General features: G+C 37.8%; 1 protein-coding gene across 1 annotated transcript in view; it reads right to left on the bottom strand.

Annotated features, from left to right (window-relative positions):
- The window catches only part of SLC9A2 (solute carrier family 9 member A2), a 134,661-nt gene that overhangs the window by 93,482 nt on the left and 17,954 nt on the right, over positions 1-23,225 (bottom strand). The window contains exon 2 of the mRNA XM_024571862.4: positions 403-866. Within this exon, the coding sequence (XP_024427630.1) occupies positions 403-866 (464 nt within the window). The remainder of the gene's footprint in view (positions 1-402; positions 867-23,225) is intronic.

Raw genomic sequence — 23,225 nt, 5'->3', positions numbered from 1 at the left:
GTATTAGGTACATCATATACTAACAGCATTGCTTCTCACAAAGACTTTTGGGACCAAAAGTTCTTTAAATTCTGATCAAAGACTATCACTTTTGAAAATGCTAAAATAAGAAATCTCAGTGATACAAAGTCACAATTGCTGTTATGCTCCTCTGGCAAGCAAGGATCAGCAACATAATTTGCATCACCCAGTGCAAAATGAAAATGAGGGCCCCACTATGTACTAATAAATAAATATTAAACAATAAATAAAAATTTTACTAAGAATTTCAAGACAGAGACAACAGCATTAAACTCAGTGAAGGGCCCTTCTAGCACAGGGGCTGTTCTTGTCAGAAAGCAGATGTAGGTCTGGGGGCAGCCCCCACATGTTGAAGATGTGCAGGGTGAACACATTACTCACCACTGTCACTGCATCATTCAGCAAGGACTCTCCAAAGACCAAGATGTAGAGTTGCTCATTGACGTGAATATTCTCGAAGACAGCAAGCACAGCCACGGGGTCCACAGCTGAAATTAAACTGCCAAAGAGCAGGTTCTGGAGCAAAGTGATGTCACTCAGGCCAAAGGCTTCAATCTGGCAGATACCAAACAAGGACACCCCAATGCCAATGGAATTCCAAAGTGTCCCAACCACAGCATACCAGAAAATGGTGCCGATGTTCTCAAAGAATGGGCGAGTAGGCATGAAATAACCCGCATCAAGTACAATGGGTGGGAGGAGATATAAGAAAAATACATCCGTCTTCATCGCAGGGGGGGACTTTTCATCAACTCCAAAAATAATCCCACCTAGTAGAAGTCCAACCATTATGAGAAGGCAGCTCTCAGGCACAATTGTGGGCAGCTTGTGATAGAGATGGAAACCTGTTCAGAAAAAAATAAAAACACAAAATTTAGTTCATGCAGGAATTATGGAGAAGACAATTTTTTTCTCTTTGACATAACCAATAGGTACTATTTCAAAATCACCCAGGTCAACATAATTGGCTATAGACTGGATTTACAGATTATGGTGCATAAGTCTGATCATCCCCTTAAAACTATTCACAAAGTACATTCAAGTACAAATTTAAATTTAAATCAGAAGTAGATTGTTATAGGTATGCAATATACAGTGCAGTTTTTGTCTAAATTCCAATTGTCTTCTTAAATAAGACAATGCATCTTTATATTTGAAGCAATATAATGATTCCCAACACACTATCTGGTATAACATCTCCTGTCATCTGCATAAAAACCCTAAGGAGTAGACAAGGCATACATTTTCAACCCTTTTTTTTTTATTTAAGTGTAAATGAAGGTTCAAAGAGATACAGGGTCTTGCCAAGGTATCTCAATCGCATGTCAGTTTTTGAATTACTGCTGTCACCTGTTATTGAAAAGAGTTTGTAACTTATTTAATATGTTTAACTTCAGATTCTTTCCTTTGGAATATTGAATGTGTTTCATATTTCTGATGGTTACTCCTCCAGAGACATCCAAATCAATTCATCAAAGGTACATCAGATAACTACTGTATGAGGGATGTAAACTTGCCATGATCTCCAATCTCAAAGAATCTCCAATCACCACAAATAAACAGATGTGTTTAGGATTTACACTAACATAAGGCACCTCATGATAAAGCCCCAGTGAAGTGGTAGGGAAACAGAGCAGGTGGAAATCTGCTGCGGGCATGTGGATGAGGCAGCAGCTGGCAGGGCTTTATTGAGAGAGAGGTAGGCATTGAACTCATAGAGAAGGCATGAAGAGCCTCCCAGGGAGTAAAGAAGTGGAGAAAGATACCTATGCCCTCCTAATTTGTGGTGGGGCTCAAGTGTGGCTTTAATGCAGAGAGACTATGTTAGTGAAAGGCCTGTAGCCAAAAAGGAGGAGGGAAACATGGCTGCACCAGCACATGGGCAACATAGGAAGTAACTACACAAGAAGGTCAACTGACAGGGTTTAGTGAAGACAACTCTCATTAGCAAGGTTATGCGAGAGTCATCCTGAAGACTTGTCATAAATTTTAGAGTTAAAGCAACGTATGGAAATTATCTGAATTATAGGGACATAATAGGAAAACAGAGTAAGACCTTAAAAAGTTACAATCACAGAGTTTTAAAAAGTAAATTCTAACCCCAGCTGGTGTGGCTCAGTAGATTGAACGCCAGCCTATGAACCAAGGGGTCGCAGGTTCGATTGTCAGATCAGGACACATGCCTGGGTTGTGGGCTGGGTCCCCAGTAGGAGGCGTGTGAGAGGCAACCACACATTGATGTTTCCTTCTCTCTTTCTGTCTCCCTTCCCCTCTGTCTAAAAATAAATAAAATCTTTAAACAAATAAAAATAAAAAGTAAATTCTTAAAAGCCTACAAATTGTATTCTAAGTCATAGCATGAAATAGTTTGTGAAAAAAATCATAATTTGAAGAGATTTAAAGAGTTAATTTCTTTTCTGAATTGAAGAACACAGTAGAAGGAATTAAAAGCAGACTTGATGAAGCAGAGGATCGGATCAGCGAGCTGGAGGATAAAGTAGAAAAAAACACCCAGAAGGAGCAAGAAAAGGAAAAGAGGCTCAGAAAGAATGAAGAGGCAATAAGGGAAATGCAGGACAACATGAAACGTAACAATATCCGTATAATAGGAATACCAGAAGGAGAAGAAGAAGAGCAAGGGATAGAAAACCTGTTTGAAAAAGTAATGATGGAAAATTTCCCTAATCTGAGGAGAGAAAAAGTCACCCAAATCCAGGAAACACAGAGAGTCCCAAGCAAGAGGAACCCAAAGAGACCCACTGCAAGACACATCATAATTAAAATGGCAAATTTCCAAGACAAAGAGAGGATCTTAAAGGCAGCAAGGGAGAAAAAGGAAGTAACATACAAGGGAGCCCCGATAAGGTTAGCAACTGACTTCTCAATGGAAACGCTCCAAGCCAGAAGAGAATGGCAAAAAATATTCCAAGTAATGAGAACCAGAGGCCTCCAACCAAGACTACTTTACCCAGCAAGGCTCTCAATCAAGATAGAAGACCAAATAAAGAGCTTCCCAGACAAAAGAAGTCTAAAAGAATACAGCTCCACCAAACCAGCTCTGCAAGAGATGCTAAAGGGACTGCTTTAAGGAAAGGAAGGAAAAGAGAAAGACAGAGGAACACAGGTAGGAAATAATGGCAATGAATAACTACCTATCGATAATAACCTTAAATGTAAATGGATTAAATGCTCCAATCAAAAGACATAGAACAGCTGAATGGATAAGAAAACATGACCCACACATATGCTGCCTACAAGAAACCCATCTCAGGACAAAAGACTTACACAGACTGAAAGTGAAGGGCTGGAAACAAATTTTCCAAGCAAACGGACAGGAAAAAAAAGCAGGGGTAGCAATACTCATATCAGACAAAATAGACTTCCAAAGAAGGGCCATAAAGAGAGACCCAGAAGGTCACTTCATAATACTCAAAGGAAGAATCCACCAAGAAGACATAAACATTGTAAATATATATGCACCCAACATAGGAGCACCCAAATACATAAAGAAAATATTGGAGGATTTCAAGAAAGATATTGACAGCAACACAATTATAGTAGGGGATTTTAACACCCCACTATCAAAAATGGACAGGTCTTCCAAACAAAAGATCAACAAAGATATTGTGTCACTTAACAATACCTTAGAGGAAATGGACTTAACTGATATATACAGAGCTTTTCATCCCAAAGAAGCAAAATACACGTTCTTTTCAAGTGTCCATGGAACTTTTTCAAAGATAGACCACATGATAGGACACAAAGCAAGCCTCAACAAATTCAAGAAAATTGAAATCATATCAAGCATCTTCTCTGACCACAAGGGTCTGAAACTAGAAACCAACGCCAAGGGTAAAAACCCAAAACACTCAAAAGCATGGAGACTGAATAGCATGCTATTAAACAATGAATGGGTCAAGAACGAGATTAGGGAAGAAATCAAAAACTTCCTGGAAACAAATGAAAACGAACTCACAACAACCCAAAACCTATGGGACACAGCAAAGGCAGTCCTGAGAGGGAAGTTCATAGCAATACAGGCCTACCTTAAGAAGTTAGAAACAGTTCACACAAACAACCTAACCCTACGCCTACAAGAACTGGAGGAACAACAACAAAAACAGCCCAGAGCAAGCAGAAGGAAGGAAATAACCAAGATCAGAGCAGAACTAAATGACATAGAGACTAAAAGCACAATTGTAAGGATCAATGAATCCAGGAGCTGGTTCTTTGAAAAGATAAACAAAATTGACAAGCCTTTAAGTAGGCTCATCAAAAAGAAAAGAGAGAGGATCCAAATAAACAGAATTAGAAATGAAAGTGGAGAGATTACAACTGATACCACAGAAATACAAAGGATCGTAAGAAATTACTATGAAGACCTGTATGCTAAGAAATTTGAAAACCTAGATGAAATGGACACATTTCTAGAAAAATATAATCTTCCAAAACTGAATGAAGAAGAAGCAGAAAACCTGAACAGACCAATATCAGCAAAGGAAATTGAAGCAGTCATCAAGAAACTCCCATCACACAAAAGCCCTGGACCAGATGGTTTCACAGGAGATTTCTACAAAGCATTTAAGGAAGAACTAACCCCTATCCTTCACAGACTATTCGAAAAAATCCAAACTGATGGAAGACTCCCAAACTCTTTTTATGAAGCCAACATCATCCTAATCCCAAAACCAGATAAAGACAAAACGAAGAAAGAAAACTTCAGGCCAATATCGCTGATGAACATAGACGCTAAAATTCTCAACAAAATATTAGCAAACCGCATCCAGCAATATATTAAAAAGATCATCCACCATGACCAAGTGGGATTCATCCCAGGGATGCAAGGATGGTACAATATTCGCAAATCAATAAACATAATACATCACATCAACAACAGCAAAGACAAAAATCACATGATCATATCAATAGATGCGGAAAAAGCATTTGATAAGATACAGCACCCATTTCTGATAAAAACACTCAGCAAAGTGGGAATAAAGGGAGCAGTCCTCAACATAATTAAGGCCATATATGAGAGACCTACAGCCAACATCACACTCAATGGACAAAAACTTAGAGCTTTCCCACTAAGATCAGGAACTAGACAAGGATGCCCTCTCTCACCACTCCTATTCAACATAGTATTGGAAGTCCTAACCACAGCAATCAGACAAGAAAAAGCAATAAAAGGCATCCAAATTGGAAAGGAGGAAATGAAACTGTCACTGTTTGCAGACGACATGATAGTGTACATGGAAAACCCTATAGACTCCACTCAAAAACTACTCGACCTAATAAATGAATTTGGCAAAACAGCTGGATACAGAGTCAATACCCAGAAATCAAAGGCATTCCTGTACACCAGCAACGAAACTGCAGAAACAGAAATCAGGAAAAAAATCCCATTCGATATAGCAACAAGAAAAATAAAGTACCTAGGAATAAACCTAACCAAGGAGGTAAAAGACCTGTACTCAGAAAACTACACAACACTGAAGAAAGAAATTAAGGAAGATACAAACAAATGGAAGCATGTACCATGTTCATGGATTGGAAGAATCAACATTATCAAAATGGCCATACTACCCAAAGCAATTTATAGATTCAATGCAATCCCTATTAGAGTACCCATGACATATTTCACAGATATAGAACAAACATTGCAGAAATTCATATGGAACCATAAACGACCTCGAATAGCTGCAGCAATTTTGAGAAAGAAAAACAAAGCAGGAGGGATCACAATACCTGATATCAAACTGTATTACAAGGCCACTGTAATCAAAACAGCCTGGTACTGGCATAAAAACAGGCACATAGACCAATGGAACAGAATAGAGAGCCCAGAAATAAACTCAAGTCTATACGATCAATTAATATTTGACAAAGGAGGCAGGAGCATAAAATGGAGCAAAAACAGCCTCTTCAACAGATGGTGTTGGGAGATCTGGACAGCTACGTGCAAAAAAATGAAACTCGATCACCAACTTACGCCATACACGAAAATAAACTCAAGATGGATAAAAGACTTAAATATAAGCCGTAACACCATAAAAGTCCTTGAGGAAAACATTGGCAGGAAAATCTCAGACATTCCACGCAGCAACATCCTCACAGACACATCCCCTAAAGCAAGGGACATAAAGGAAAGAATAAACAAATGGGACCTCATCAAAATAAAAAGCTTCTGCATGGCTAAAGAAAACAGCACCAAATTACAAAGAGTACCAACAGTATGGGAAAACATATTTGCCAACGATACCTCAGACAAGGGCCTGATCTCCAAAATATATAAAGAACTCACTCGACTCCACTCCAGGAAGACAAACAACCCAATTAAAAAATGGGCAAAGGACTTGAACAGACACTTCTCCAAGGAAGACATACAGAGGACCCAGAGACATATGAAAAGATGCTCAGCATCACTAGCCATCAGAGAGATGCAAATTAAAACCACAATGAGGTATCATCTCACACCAGTCAGAATGGCCAACATAAACAAATCCACAAACAAATGTTGGAGAGGATGTGGAGAAAAGGGAACCCTTGTGCACTGTTGGTGGGAATGCAGACTGGTGAGGCCACTGTGGAAAACAATATGGAATTTCCTCATAAAACTAAAAATGGAACTGCCCTTTGACCCAGTAATTCCGCTGCTGGGATTATACCCTAAGAACACTGAAACACCAATCCAAAAGAATCTGTGCACCCCAATGTTCATAGCAGCACAATTTACAATAGCCAAGTACTGGAAGCAACCGAAGTGCCCATCAGCAAACGAGTGGATCCAAAAACTATGGTATATTTACACAATGGAATTCTACGCAGCAGAGAGAAAGAAGGAGCTTATACCCTTTGCAACAGCATGGATGAAACTGGAGAGCATTATGCTAAGTGAAATAAGCCAGGAAGTGAGGGACAAGTACCATATGATCTCACCTTTAACTGGAACATAAGCAATAGAAGAAAAAAGCAAACCAAATATAACCAGAGACATTGAAGTTAAGAACAATCTAACAATAGCCAGGGCGGGGGTGGGGGGTGGGGGCGGGGATAGTGGGAAGAGGGTATTACAGGAACTACTATAAAGGACACATGGACAAAACCAAGGGGGAGGGTGGAGAGGGGGGAGGGAGGTGGGTTCACCTGGGGTGGGGTAGAGGGATGGGGAGAAAAGGCATACAACTGTAATTGCATAACAATAAAAAAAATTTAAAAAAAAAAAAAAAAAGAGTTAATTTCTGAATAATTAAGTTAGTATATTTATTTGGGTATTCAAAGCATCCTTCCAGCTTTGATTATTTTATTATTCATATTATAGCAGACTCTAATAATTGTTGAGGGAACATATATATATATTCACCTGGTTCAGCAAGTCTTTTCCCATGAATTCTGGCCTGTTGACCTCTCCATTAAACAGAGAAGTTAAAGAAGTTCACTGAAAACCACATCTTTGTAATCTCTCCTCATCTGACTCATACTTCTGCAACCAACTTTCCCTGTAGAATAAGGATGTGCCAGTAACAATCTCCCCAATCTTCCAGAGTCCATGTTCAATCAGCTCCTTTCTGGAATGCAGAACCTGAAGGATAACCCTGTGTGCTGGGGCCTTATCAGCTGCCATCAGACAGTTGTCCCTGGCTTTGGATCTAGCTCCCCCACTCCCTGTTTGTGGCTGTGGTTAAGTTGTTAACAGACAGGCCCAGTTTGCTCATCTGTAAAATGGGGACAAATACACCCACCACATAAATAACTGTAACAATAATTGAGCTGTGAGTTGCATGACATTATCCACTGTGCCTACAATGTCATAAATGCCCCCTCTTCTGTATGAAAAAGGAAGAGAAACAGTCCTAAAGAAAGGCACAGAAGCTGGAAACAGGATCCTCTGCAGGCAAACTGGAAAATAGAGAAGGCCTGTTTTTGATAGATCTCATTTTCTCTTCTTGCCTTTTTTTGCTGTTTCCTGCCACCCAGCCTCAGGAATCCAGTGCTCTCATGTAGGGGTACCATCTGTCCCTGGGTTGAAAGGATATCCTGATTCCTAAGAAGGGAGGGTGGGAAACCAGAGAGATGAAAGAGTAGAAGAAATAGAGACTGCTTTATTGCATCACACAGGCCAACACCTGCCATGCTCAAGTGATAGCACTGATTGTAACCAGGAGCCTGGGGAAGCAGGGCACAATCAAGGAAAACTGAGCAAAATGAAGCAACATAAATGCATGACACAGTTAGAAAAGCCACTAGAATGAGTGTTCAAGAAGATGTGGAGGAAGTATGAAAGAGAACTCAGGTAATAGCAAATAGCAGGGGGGAAAAAACAGGAGAAAAACAAGAACATTTATTTAAGAAATCATATCATGTGCTTATATTTCAAAATGCTGCTCTTCTTTATTTTAGAAATGTTTGGACATTCACAATTGGCCTGGGTGACCCTTGCTCGAAATTGGACAGCAGTTAGAATCTGCCCAGTTGCTCCACATACAAGAAGAGATTAAACAAAAGACAGTCACAGGAATTCAGTGCTTTGCGGGGAACATAAGCAGAGATACTCTTTGCTGGCATAAAAGATTTTGTGCATGAATATCTATACTTTTATGAATGGCAAATGTCACACTTATTAGCAAGATAATTATTCAAAACAAAGCAAAAAGTTTTCTTAAATTTATTGTTCACAGAATAAACAAATAACTCATCATTTACAAATGTGTATGAATTTACAGCCCTCCCCACTCCCTACCAAGTACTTCTTGAAAAGGAAATCAATTTGAATAGACAGAATTTGCTTTCCTGGGGTCATTATCCCACCTAATATTATCGCGAAATATATCAGTTATTGGGGAAAAAATCAAATAAAGTTTTTGATGATTTTTACAAGGCTGAATATGACCTACCATATGCACTATCTCTGGTTTCACCCAGGTGTCAGCTAACTTCTTTCTATAAAGACCTGGATAGGATATATGGCCAGCTTACAAACCATACAGTACTGTGCTTTTGTACAAAAGTAGCCAGAAGTAATACCTCAATGAATGAGCTTGGCTTTGTTCTAGTGAAATATTATTTATGGGCACAGACACTAGAATACAATTTTATATGTTACAAAATATCATTCTTCTTTAGAATTTGTTTAATTACTTAAAAAATAAAATTTTAAAAGCTATTCTCAACCTACGGGCCATCAGAACCAGTCTGGGGCCATATCTGGCCCTCAGTCTGTGGTTTACCTACCTCTGGTTTAATTTGTCCTTTGTATTTTCCTAACTTCTACTTATAGCATTTGGAGCCATTCACTTTTGACTACTAGTATATAAAAGTTTGTGAGATGGATGCTTTAAAATTTATTTTATTTTAATTGCAATATAAATTCACATTGAGAAAAGGGATGTGATTAAAGGTCTCGTATACAAAATACATAGTTAAGACATTCCTCTCTTGGAATGACTCTATTTTAATTTCTCCCTGCATATATTGTTGAAATTAACTGAGCTAATCTAAAGATCTATGCATGAAATTATTAATTCAAAAAATTTTCTCACATTACTTAAAGTAATCTTTTTGACAAATTCTGGGAAGAAAGCAAAGTGAGAAACACAGGAAATTTCCAGATAGCATAATCCACAAAAGAGTAACAATGTAAAAATCTGAATTGGAGAAAACCACCACTAGCACCAACAAAAAACACACAAAATAAATCTCAAAATATGCATAGTAGTGAGGGAAAGGAGACATTGACAGACGTGAGTAGCAATAAAGCCCTCAATAAAGAACACTAACTTTAAGTGAAGCCAAACACAAACTTTCTACAAAATGTCCAACTTTTAAGACAGCCTTAAAAAGTAATAACACTTACTACAACAACAAATATTTGCTATACCTGTGCCCAGTAGGGAAAAAGTCAGTGTTGCAGCCACTGCTGACCATATGTAACCTAGAACTTGCTTCCCAAACTGGTCATTCTCAAAGCAACGCTGGGAAATACTGGATTTACAGTAAAGAATGGTTGGCCAGGCCTACAGGCTGTGTGCATCCCAGGATGGCTATAAATGCAGCCCAACACAAAATTATAAATTTACTTAAAACATCATGAGATTTTTTTGTGTGTGATTACATGTTGCAATGTATTTAATGTGTGGCTCAAGACAACTCTTCTTCCAGTGTGACCCAGAGCCGTCAAAAGTTTGGACACCCCTGGAATTAACTCCAGCTTATTTGGCTGGGGAAAAATGGTAAGTATTTATGGAATGCATTAAATTTGTTCTTAAGTATTAAAAGAAATAAACAGGTTCATTCAGCCTAAAAAGCTAATTTCATGTATCTCATTTCACATAGCAACCAAATATACATTTTAGAAAATGGAATTACAATAAACAACAATCAGAAACAGAGAAAATAATAAGGAACACCATTTTGATCACATGAATCAACAAACTGTTGAATAATAGAATGTAGTTCTAAAAATAAATAAAATCAAAATTGAGTAAATAATAAAAAAGCAAACAATTAAATAATACATAAAATAAATACACTGTAAGTTTATAAATAAAGCAGAATTAACTGATGAATGTCAATAATTTATTAACTTGTAAATACAGCTTTATCACAACACTTAGTTCAACTCTGGAAGTGGAAAATACATTTAATATTTACTCCACCAAAAACAGTGCAACTAGAATATAGAGGTTTTTCAAAATGCTTTACTTATGAGGTTTACAAGAGACTTTAAAAAAAATTTTTATTGTTGTTCAATTACAGTTGTCTGCATTTTCTCCCCACCCCTCCACCCTACCCCAGCCAAACCCACCTCCCACCTCCCCCTTGATTTTGTCCATGTGTCCTTTATAGTAGTTCCTGAAAACCCCTCTCCCCACTATCTCCTCCCCAGTCCCCTCTGGCTATTGTTAGATTGTTCTTAACTTCAATGTCTCTGGTTATATTTTGTTTGCTTTTTTCTTTTGTTGATTATGTTCCAGTTAAAGGTGAGATCATATGGTATTTGACCCTCACTGCCTGGTTTATTTCACTTAGCATAATGCTCTCCAGTTCCATCCATGCTGTTGCAAAGGGTATAAGCTCCTTCTTTCTCTCTGCTGCGTAGAATTCCATTCTGTAAATGCACTATAGTTTTTTTTATCCACTCATTTGCTGATTGGCACTTAGGTTGCTTCCAGTACTTGACTATTGTAAATTGTTCTCCTATGACCATTGGGGTGCATAGGTTCTATTGGATTGGTGTTTCAGGGTTCTTAGGGTATAATCCCAGCAGCAGAATTGCTTAGTCAGAGGGCAGTTCCATTTTTAGTTTTCTGAGGAAATTCTATACTGTTTTCCACAGTGGCTGCACCAGTCTGCATTCCCACCAACAATGTACAAAAATGTTGGGAGAACTGGACAGCTATGTGCAAAAAAATGAAACTCGATCACCAACTTACACCATGCACAAAAATAAATTCAAAGTGGATAAAAGACTTAAATATAAGTCGTAACACCATAAAAGTCCTAGAGGAAAACATTGGCAGGAAAATCTCAGACATTCCACGCAGCAACATCCTCACAGACACATCCCCTAAAGCAAGGGACATAAAGGAAAGAATAAACAAATGGGACCTCAACAAAACAAAAAGCTTCTTCATGGCTAAAGAAAACAGCATTAAAATGAAAAGAGAACCAACAGTATGGGAAAACATATTTTCCAATGATACCTCAGACAAGGGTCTGATCTCTAAAATATATAAAGAACTCACACGACTCCACTCCAGGAAGATAAACAACCCAATTAAAAAATTGGCAAAGGATTTGAATAGACACTTCTCCAAGGAAGACATACAGAGGGCCCAGAGACATATGAAAAGATGCTCAGCATCACTAGGCATCAGAGAGATGCAAATTAAAACCACAATGAGGTACCACCTCACAGTGGTCAGAGTGGCCAACATAAACAAATCAACAAACACATGTTGGAGAGAATGTGGAGAAAAGGGAACCGTAGTACATTGTTGGTGCAAGGGACTTTTTTACACAAATGACTCAAGCACTACTTTTCCATGTCACATGATGACTTGCAAAGAAAAAGAAAAATGTAATGAGTTTAATCTGTTCATGAAGAACTTCCAAAAAGAAAAGAGTTAAACACTTAATCAGATACTTCTTAAGTACCTTTTCTGTACACAGCTCTGAGAGACCCACAAAGGGACCATGTATGGAACATGTCTTCCATGAGCTTGTATTTGGTGTGGAAGATAAGACATGCCGTTAAGAATTTATAATACAGGGTCCAGCAGAAGTAAGGCCTGCTTGAGTGTTGTTGGTAGGGTAATAATATGAGTGTAATAATTTATAGTTTTAATTTGAACATTTCACCTAAAATATCATATGATGTGCTCAAGTGTGATATTGTTATGTTACAGAATTACATGCTTATGATTTTGTAATAAAAGATTTTTTAATAAAAAATGGGCATTATCTGTGCCAGACCCTGTATGATATAGAAAATTATAGAGCCATTCCAGCAAATTATTGAACCCAAGCAAGGCATCATGGAAACCCCAAATTATAGCTGGGCTGTAAGAAACACAGGTGAGAATCTGGGGCCAACAACTAGCATCTGTAATGGTGGCATCTTGTTAGACTGAGCCCTTCATTACTGGGACCTGACACCAATGCCAAGGAGATAATGTCAGAGCAGAATTGTATTGTAAGATACCCAGTTAGTGTCTGCACTGCAGACTAGTGGAGAATTGCTTGTTGTGGAAAAATCCACATACTAGATGGCCAAAAGTATTCTGTGAATATATAGGAAAAATAATTGAATCAAAGATAAATCTAAGGTTTGGGGTTCAAACTAATGGGTATCAAGCAGAGTTATTTACTGAAACTGAGGACAATGGGGAGGGACATTTCAGGGAAGAAAATCAAAATTGTAAATGCCAATCAAAATCTCCTTAAAAAATATCATAGAGCTTAACAAATTGAATAGTAAGATTTAGCTAGAAGGCATGGCAGACAATTTCTTTAGACCACTATAAAAGAACTATCACTTTTGCCAAAAATATGGTGATATGTTTTTATTAAGCCCATAATGGGTCAGACTGATGAAAGAGTAAGACCATATAATGACTTTTAATGGTACCACAATGTCATATAAAGATGCTATACAAACCATGGGAAAAGAGAACCTAGTTTAATCAGTGATGCTGGATGAGGGAGGTTAAGAAAAATAATACACACACATTTATTTTTTAATTCTACAACTGTGGAAAACTCCGTATAGGTCACAGAGTTTAGCATTTAAAAATTATGAAGAATTAATAAAAATGGAAGGAAATCCTATGTTGTAATCACCTCAGTTACAAAGAAGTGATATAATCAGTGACCAAAAAGTAAACACTATTAAAAGACAGGTATGCTGAAATTCACCTTTTTAAAGTTTGTACAGAAAAAATGGTTAAAAAATTAAGATAAAAAAGAACCAACTTCTGGGAAAATGGAGTATATATTTTTCTCTATCTCTCCCACTAAGTATAAAAAGCTAAAAAGCCTAGAAGTTATGTATAAAACAAATATAAGGGGACTCTGAACAGTGGGAAAAAGAATAAGACCAGCTAGGGACGTCAAGATCTGAACATGGCAGTGCGTTTTCTAGGTTTTCTTTTTGCCTCTAATACCCTAGAGTTGGAGCTGAAAGAGCCAGCAACCTGGAAATAACAATGGGTGCAGGCAACAAAAGCCTGCTCTATCTATACAGAGGACTGGGAAAAAGGCAGCCTAGCAAGACAGAAAACTTTTAAATAAAAACAGCTCTACATGAGCCAAACACCACAGAAGAAACTATGGCCCAAGCCTCAGCAAAGTTTGAGTGAGAAGTCCAGATTCCACCCTCTCTAGATTCTAAGGAAAACCCCAGCATCACTATTGGGGTGCTGTCAAAAAAGAAAAAGTAGGAAACTTTCTTCACTGCTGGATGGTAATTTCAGCCTCCTCTCTCCCTCATTGTTCCATGGAACCTGCATTTCTGCCACCCTGACTCACTGAGGTAGGTCAGAGGAAGCTTTGTGAAGAGTGTAACTTTCCCTAACACCCTGCAGTAAAGAAGCCACACTCCCTTGTGGTGTCAGTGATTTCCATCAGAAGAGCAGCAAGGAAGCACTCCTATCCCCTCTCAGCCAAGGAAGTGTCAGTGGAGACCTACTAAGGATCTGGAACTCCCACCACCTGCAGTAAAAATGAAAAGCATCCCCCAGAAAATCAATGGAAGCAGTGTGGGGAATCTGAAGATCTAGCCCTAGCTGGCACTAATGATATATCACCTCCCTCCCCCAACCCTCTGCCAGAGTAGTGTGGTAAGTCAAATAAAACAGAAGCCATAAATAAGATTCAGAGTCTCATATCATAATACCCAAAATGTCCATGTTCCAATAGAAAATCACTCATCATGCCAGAAACCAAGAAGATGTCAAATGGGATTTAAAAATGTCAATTAATAGATATCACTATCATAACAACAGAAATGTTACACTTATTTGACAAAATTTTTAATACATTGATGATAACAATGTTCCACAAGCAATTACAAACACAAGTGAAAGAAGTAAAATATAAGAAGTCTAAACAAAGAAATAAAAAACCTTGACAAAAATAGAAGATATAAAGAACTCAAACATATAATAACTGAAATAAAAATTCTATTGTGTAGACTGAACACCAGACTGGAGTAGCCAGGAAAGAATTAGTAACCTGAAAGACAGAATGATAGAAATTACTCAATCTGAACAACAGAGAGAAAGCAGACTTAAAATGAAGCTTGAGGGACTTGTGGAACTATAGCAAAAGATCTAATGTTTATGTCATTAGAGTCCCAGAAAGAGAAAAGAAAGTAAAAGCACTCAAAGAAATAATTACTGAAAACTTCCTAAATTTGGCATAAGATATAAACCTATAGCCAGAGACATTGAAGTTAAGAACAATCTAACAATAGCCAGGGTGGGGGAGGGGGGGATAGTGGGAAGAGGAGATTACAGGAACTACTATAAAGGACACATGGACAAAATCAAGGGGGAGGGTGGAGGTGGGGGAGGGAGGTGGGTTCAGCTGGGGTGGGGTGGAGGGATGGGGAGAAAAGGCATACAACTGTAATTGAATAACAAAAAAATTTTTTTAAAAACCCTATAGAATCAAGAAAATGAGTGACCTTCAATAAGAATTAACTGAATGAAGTCCATCCACATCAGATATACCAAAGTCAGAGTTGTAAATATATATAAACATCTTGATAGCAAAAAGAAAGGATACCTTATCTGTAGGAGAGAAAGTAAAAGACAGCAGATTTTTCATAAGAAACCACTTGGTCTATAATGAAGTGACACAATATTGTTAATGTACAGAAAAAAACAAAAAAACACACTACCTACCCAGAATTCTATATCCAGTGATAATATTTTTCAAAAATGAAGGTGAAATCAAAGTATTCTCAGTTGAAGGAAAACTAAGAAAAGTTTTTACCAGCACACCTGCCCTAAAATAATAGTTAAAGGAGATTCTCAAAACAGAAAACAATGAAATCTGGAACATCAGAAAGTAAGAAAAAAACATAAAAAGTAAAAATATGGGCAAATTGCACATAAGTACATATTTTCCTCTTCTCTTGTGTTTTCTAAATTAAGTTTGACCACTAGAGCCAAAATTATAACATTATTTGATGCTGTTCTATATAGGGAAAATGATTAAGACAATTCTATTATAAATAGGGAAAGGAAAAAGACAAAAAGGGAGGTAAGGTTTTTACACTCCACTCTTACTAGTAAATGACCTTACCAGTAAACTGCTGTTAGTTATGTTTCTATAATACCTAGTGGAACCACTATAGGAGGCATACAAACAGATACCCCTAAAAACACTAAAGAAAAATGAAAAGAGTTCTAAAAATATTCAAATAACCCATAGAAAAACAGAGAGAGGAAAAACTTAGAATAAAAAAGAAAGTGGCAGACTTAAACCCAAACATATCAATAGTTACATAAAATATAAATGGTGTAAATGCATCAATTAAAAGACAGCTATTGCCCTGGCCAATGTGGCTCAGTTGGTTGGAGCATCATCCTGTAGACTGAAAAGTTGCAAGTTCGATTCCTGGTCAGGTCATATGCCCAAGTTGTGGGTTCAATCCCTGTTCAGGGTGTGTACAAGGAGGCAACCAACTGATGTTTCTCTCTCTCTCTCTCTCTCTCTCTCTCTCTCTCTCTCTGTGTGTGTGTGTGTGTGTGCTTCCCCTCTCTCTAAAAAGCAATGAAAAGAATTGTCCTCAGGTGAGAATAAAAAAAAAAAAGATAGCTGTTAGTAGAATGCATTAAAAAGTATGACCCAACTATATGCTATCTACAGAAAAACATTACTTCAAATATAGTGATATAGGCAAGTTGAAAATAAAAGAATGGGAAAGTTACACAATTAAAATAATAGTCTAAAGAAAGCAGAAGTGACTACATTAATACCCAATAAAGAAAGCTGCAGAGCAAAGAAAATTACCAAACAGGGAGGAATTTACATAATGATATAAAAGGATCAATCCACCAACACGTGGTGAGTCTAAATGTGTATGCATCAAACAACAAAACTATACAATATGTGAAATAAAAACTGACAGAATTAAAAGGAGATAGACAAATACACAATTACAGGTAAAGACTTAAATACCCCTCTCTTAATAACTGATAGAGTAAATGACAGAGTAAATACACAATCGACCAATAGGATCTTATTCTACTGAAGACTCCAACCAAACACAGCCAAATACCCATTATTATCAAGACGCCACAGAACATATACCAAAGTAGAACACATCCTGGGCCCTAAAAACAAACTTCAATAAACTTAAAAGAACTAAAATCAGAGAACCAAGATGGTGGCGTAGGTAGACACACTGCGCCTCCTCGCACAACCAGAACTGACAGAGAATCGAACCGCAAGGAAATCCAACACCAAGGAGATAAAAAATAAACATACATCCAGACTGGTAGGAGGGGCAGAGACGGGCACTGGGGTGGAGAGGACTGGTGTGGCCGTGGCGGGACCGAGACTGGCGAAGTGTGGGACAAATGGGGCAGGCAGTACGACCACTAGCAGACCCTGTGGCCTCACATTCACGCACAAATAAACAGAGAGGGCCGGACTCAGAGTGGCAGAGAACGGGGCAAGCAGAGCAGCAGGTAGCACCCCGCAGCCCCACACTCGGTGGGGAGCTAGGCAGACCGCTAACCCAGGGCTCCAGTGCGGGGAAATAAAGCCTCAAACCTCTGATTGAAAATGCCTGTGGGGGTTGGGGCGGCAGCAAGAGAGACTCTCAGCCTCACAGGAGAGGTCCTTGGACAGACCCACAGGGGCCTAGGGCATGCACAAGCCCACCCACTCAGGAACCAGCACCAGAGGGGCCCATTTTGATTCTGGGTAGTGGAGTGAAAGACTGGAATCCGGTGGACAGTGGAGCAGGTGCCATTGCTCCCTCCCACCCCCCCCCATGTACAGCCTCACAGCACAGCGACCAGCGTCACCCCGCCCCGGGGAACACCTAAGGCTCTGCCCCTTTAAGTAACAGATGCACCAAGACAAAAAAAAAAAAAAGGCCCAAATGACAGAACACTTCAAAGCTCCAGAAAAAATACAACTAAGTGAGGAAGAGATAGCCAACCTATCGGATGCACAGTTCAAAACACTGGTTATCAAGACGCTCACAGAATTGGTTGAATTTGTTCGAAAACCAGATGAAAAAATGAAGACAATGCTAAGAGAAACAAAGGAAAATGTACAGGGAACCAATAGTGAGGCGAAGGAAACTGGGACTCAAATAAATGGTGTGGACCAGAAGGAAGAAAGAAACATCCAACCAGAAAAGAATGAAGAAACAAGAATTCGGAAAAATGAGGAGAGGCTTAGGAAGCTCCAGGACATCTTTAAACGTCCCAACATCCGAATTATAAGGGTGCCAGAAGGCAAAGAGGAAGAACAAAAAATTGAAAACTTATTTGAACAAATAATGAAGGAGAACTTCCCTCATCTGGCAAAGGAAATAGACTTCCAGGAAGTCCAGGAAGCTCAGAGAGTCCCAAAGAAGCTGGACCCAAGGAGGAACACACAAAGGCACATCATCATTACATTGCCCAAGATTACACAGAAGGAGAGAATCTTACAAGCAGCAAGAGAAAAGAACACAGTTACCTACAAAGGAGTTCCCATAAGACTGTCAGCTGATTTCTCCAAAGAGACCTTACAGGCAAGAAGGGGCTGGAAAGAAGTATTCCAACTCATGAAAGGCAAGATCCTACATCCAAGATTGCTCTATCCAGCAAAGCTTTCATTTAGAATGGAAGGGAAGATAAAGTGCTTCTCAAATAAGGCCAAGTTAAAGGAGTTCATCATCACCAAGCCCTTATTATATGAAATGTTAAAGGGACTCACCTAAGAAAAAGAAGATAAAAAATATGAACAGTAAGAATGACAGCAAACACACAGTTATTAACAACCACACCTAAAACAAAAACAAAAACAAAAGCAAACTAAGCAAACAACTAGAACAGGAACAGAACCACAGAAATGGAGATCACATGGAGGGTTATCAATAGGGGAGCGGGAGGGGGACAGTGGTGGGAAGTTACAGAGAATAAGTAGCATAAATGATAGGTGGAAAATACACAGGGGAGGGTAAAAATAGTGTAGGAAATGTAGAAGCCAAAGAACTTATAAGTATGACCCATGGACATAAACTATAGTGGGAGAATGTGGGAGGGAGGGGGTGGGCAGGTTGGAGTGGAGTGAGGGGGGGGAAATGGGACAACTGTAATAGCATAATCAATAAATATATTAAAAATAAATAAATAAAATTACATATAAACTAAAAAAAGAACTAAAATCATGCAGAGTATATTCTCTGATCACAATGGAGTCATACTAGAAATCAATAACATACAGAAAAACTAGAAAATCTCTAAACTTGGAGAATCAACAACATACTTCTCAATAACCTATCATCTTCATGCCTACTAGGAAGTCTATAATAAAAAAGAAAATAACAAATATTCATGAGGATGTGGAGAAATGGTAACCCTTATACACTGATGGTGGGAATTTAAATTTACAGTTGTATTAGTAAATCATTTGATATTTCCTCAAAAAATTAAACATAGACTTGTCATTTGGCCTAGAAATTTCATTCCTAGATATATACCAAAAGGCAATGAAAACCTTTCCACACAAAAACTCATACAGGAAAATTTCATAGCAGCATTATTCATAATAGCCAAAAGATAAAAACAACTCAAATGCCCATCAACTGATGAATGAATAAACAAAAGGTGGGAAACCCAACAATGAAATATGTTTTGGCCATGTGAATAATACACTGATACATGCTACAACATGGATTAACCTTGAGAACATTGTGTTAAGTGAAAGAAGCCACTCACAAAACCACATATTGTATGTTTCCATTTATATAAAATATCTAAAATAGTCAAATCTGCAAAAACAAGAAATAGATTAGGTATTTCTTAGGGCTGGGACAGAATGGGGAAATGGCATAGTTATAGCTAAAATATATGAAATTTCTTTTAGGGGTGATGAAAATATCTTAAATTTGATTGTAGAAGTGGTTGCCCAACTGTGGACATACTCAAGACCATGAAATATTATACTTTAAACGGATAAAAAGTATAAAGGTGGCCATGAACAACATTGGTTTGAACTGTGTGGATCCACTTACATGCGGATACATTTCAATAAATACTATAAATAAATAATTGTCCTAATGTTCTTAATAACATTTTTGTTAGCTTGCTTGTAAAAATACAGTTTATAATACATATATAAAAATATGTGTTAAGTGACATTTATATTATAAGTAAGACTTATGGTCAACAATAAGCAATAAATAGTTTTTAGGGAGTCAAAAGTTATATGTGGATTTTTGACTGTGTGGGGGGTTGACGCCCCTAGCCTCTAAATTGTTCAAGGGTCAACTGTACTCTGTAAATTATATCTCAATAGTGATATTACAAAAAAATAATCCATTAGTCTTGAGGAAGTCTCAAGGGAAATCTAAAAGTAAATTGAGCTGAATGAAAATGAAAAAACAATATATTAAAATGTGGGACATGGCTAAAGTAGTGTGAGAGAAATGTATAGCACTAAATACATTTATTAGAAAAGAGAAGTTTCCAATCAATAATCCAGTTTTTCATTTCAAGACCCTTAATAAAGAAGATCAAAATAAATCCAAAGGAATCAGAAGGAAGGAAATTATGAAGAGCAGAAATCAGCAAAATTAAAAACAGGAAAATAGAAAAATATCAATGAAATTAAAAGCTGGATTTTTGAAAAGATTGATAAAATCGACAAACTTCTAGCAAGACTGTCAAAAAAGAGAAGACACAAATTATTAATAATTTGTGAATTACACAGGGACATCACTACAGACTCCACCAACATCAAAAGGATGATAAGGGAATACTATGAACAGCTCTGTACACATATTTGACATCTTAAACAAAATGGACCAATTCCTTGAAAAAAATGCACAGAGCCGGAACTCACCCAATATAAAGGATTTATTTGAAAATCTCTGTAACTATAAAAAATATTGAATTTGTAAATTTCAGATTCCCCAAAGAAGAACCCTCTAGTTTCAGATGGTTTCACAAGTGAATTCTATAAAACAATACAAATTCTACACAATCTCTTCAAAAAAGTAGATTTTATGAAATCTACTTTCAAAAAAATAGATTTTATTACCTTGATCAAAATCAGACAAAGACAGTACAAAAAAAGGAAACAACAGAACAATATTCTTTATGAGTATTGTGATTTTTAATAAGAAAAATATATTTGTTCTGCTGGGGCCCAGGGCAAGCCACCACCACAATAGCATATGGATTATTTTGAATTAAAGTTACTTAAGAAACTGTCCATGCAAGAAGACAACCCTGACCTCTTTGTCCACCTAAAAGCAAGAGATAAATCTCCCATGTGATCGGTGCCCTCCCTTCTCCTGAGGACCAAGATACAACCTTATCACAAGAGTTTTAAAAATTCCAGAGCCCAAAAGTCTCTATAAACAAACTCTGTTAAGGCCTTTACTAAAGTTACTACCCAAGCCCAAACTTTTCTGATAAGTGCTAACTTTCTTTATCCTGTCAATTTTCACAAATTTATTGTCTCTTTGTCCAAAAAGTATAAAAATGTGTCTGGTTCAGTCATTTTATTTGAGCCTCATTTTATGATCTGAGTATCACATTATGATTCTCCCATGAGCACCTATTAAATTGGGTTTTCTTCTATTAATGTAGCCTTGTGTCAATTCTATTATTTATTACTAGTCCAGCTATAAGAACTAAAACAGGGAAGTGAGAGAATTTTTGACCCTTTTCCTGGTACAGATCTCCTAAAATGTTTGTCTTCTAGTAAGTGATGAGAGTGGCAAAGGTGTGTTTTGTTATGGTACAGGTTGAAACTTTTAGTCCCAACCCCTTGACTTTCAGAGAGGGAGAAAGGGCTGAAGTTTGAAATGATTACCAATGGCTAAAAATTTAATCAATCATACCTACATATTAAAGCCTCCATAAAAATTCAAAGGACTGGGTTTGGAGGGCTTCCTGGTTGGTGAACACATGGCGATTTGTGAAGAGTGGTGTAACTAGAATGGGCAAAAAAGCACTGCACCCTTTCCCCATACCTTGCCTTATGCATCTCATTCATCTGGCTGTAGCTGAGTTATATAGCTTTTATAATAAATCAGTAATTTTAAGTAAAATGTTTCTCTGAGTTCTATGAGTTATTCTAGTGATTTAGTAGAACCCAATGAGGAAAGTCATTAGAACCTATAAAACTTAGCCAGTAAGAAGCAATGGTGACAAATTGGACTTGCAATTGGAATATGAAGAGTATGTGTATGGGAAGCATGAGGGGGACGTGGCAGGAAGGGCCGTCTTGTGGGACTGAGCCCTTAATCTGTAGAACCTGATGCTGTCCCTGGGTAGTAGGGAATTGAATCAAATTGTAGGATACCGAGGAGGTGTCCAAATATTTCTTTGTGATAGGGGACTGGGAATCCCTTCACACATTAGAATTAGCTACAGGATTGGTGTAGATGCAAAAATACTTATTGAAATATTAGCAAAGAATTCAGCAATATATAAAAGGAATTATACACCATGTCCAAATTAGGTTTATTTCAGGAATGCAAGACTGGTTCAAACCAATCAATATAATTCATCATATTAACAGACTAAAGAAGAAAAATTACATGATTTTACCAACTGGTGCAGAAAAATCATTTGGCAAAATTCAACATCCAACCAAGACAAAAACACACTGCAAACTAGTAATAGAGAGCAACTTCCTGAACTTGCTAAAGACCATCTACAAAAACCTGACTTATTCCAAATGCCAAGTTTTAACTACCCTGAAAAAAAGGGCCTAGATGGCATAAAGGTGGCCTGTTCACTTTTAAAACCCCAAATTGGTGCTCAAGAAACATATTGGGGAAATGATCGTACAGTCTGTAAGTCATTAGGTGGAAATCATGCATATTACAGAAAATCATTGTAAGGAAAATATTCATCCTTCCTAGAAACTGATAAATTATTTGATTACTTATTATTTCATTTATTTACCCACAGGCATTTCCAAGCACTCACCACCATGAAGTGTGCAAAGCACTGAGACACAGCAATAACCAAGACAGACATGGTTCTATCTCATGGAGTTTACCACCTATGGGACCAAGGATGTCAAAGAAGGCTTTGCAACATCAGGCAATGTCAGACAGGGATTTGTAAGTCACCATGGAATCACAGGGCATGGTCCTTAATTGTGTCTGCCCAGTCAGGCAGGGGATCCTTAAGGTAATGATGTTTCACTTCAGAAGTGAAAAGGAGTAGGAATCTTCAAGCCAAGAGGTGTGGGAGGGTGAGAGTGACATGTCCTGGGTTTTATCATCCACAGTTTGGAATTATCCTAAGTTTGTGGGATATAACTATGGCCAAAGATGTGAAGAAACAGGCATGCTTTTCATTTAAGATATTTGTTGTTTTGAGATGAGAGTGAGTGACCTGTGGCTCTCTGCCCTCAGCAACACTGTGCCAATGTCTTTAGCAGAATGCTTGCTTACTGCACTGGAGTTCACAGATCCACCTGAGGGTCTGGTTCACCCACCAGAACAC

This window comes from Desmodus rotundus, chromosome 5, assembly GCF_022682495.2.
Source record: "Desmodus rotundus isolate HL8 chromosome 5, HLdesRot8A.1, whole genome shotgun sequence".
Classification (NCBI taxonomy): domain Eukaryota; kingdom Metazoa; phylum Chordata; class Mammalia; order Chiroptera; family Phyllostomidae; genus Desmodus; species Desmodus rotundus.
The sequence above is the reverse complement of the archived record's forward strand: the minus strand, read 5'-3'. Positions and strand labels throughout refer to the sequence as shown.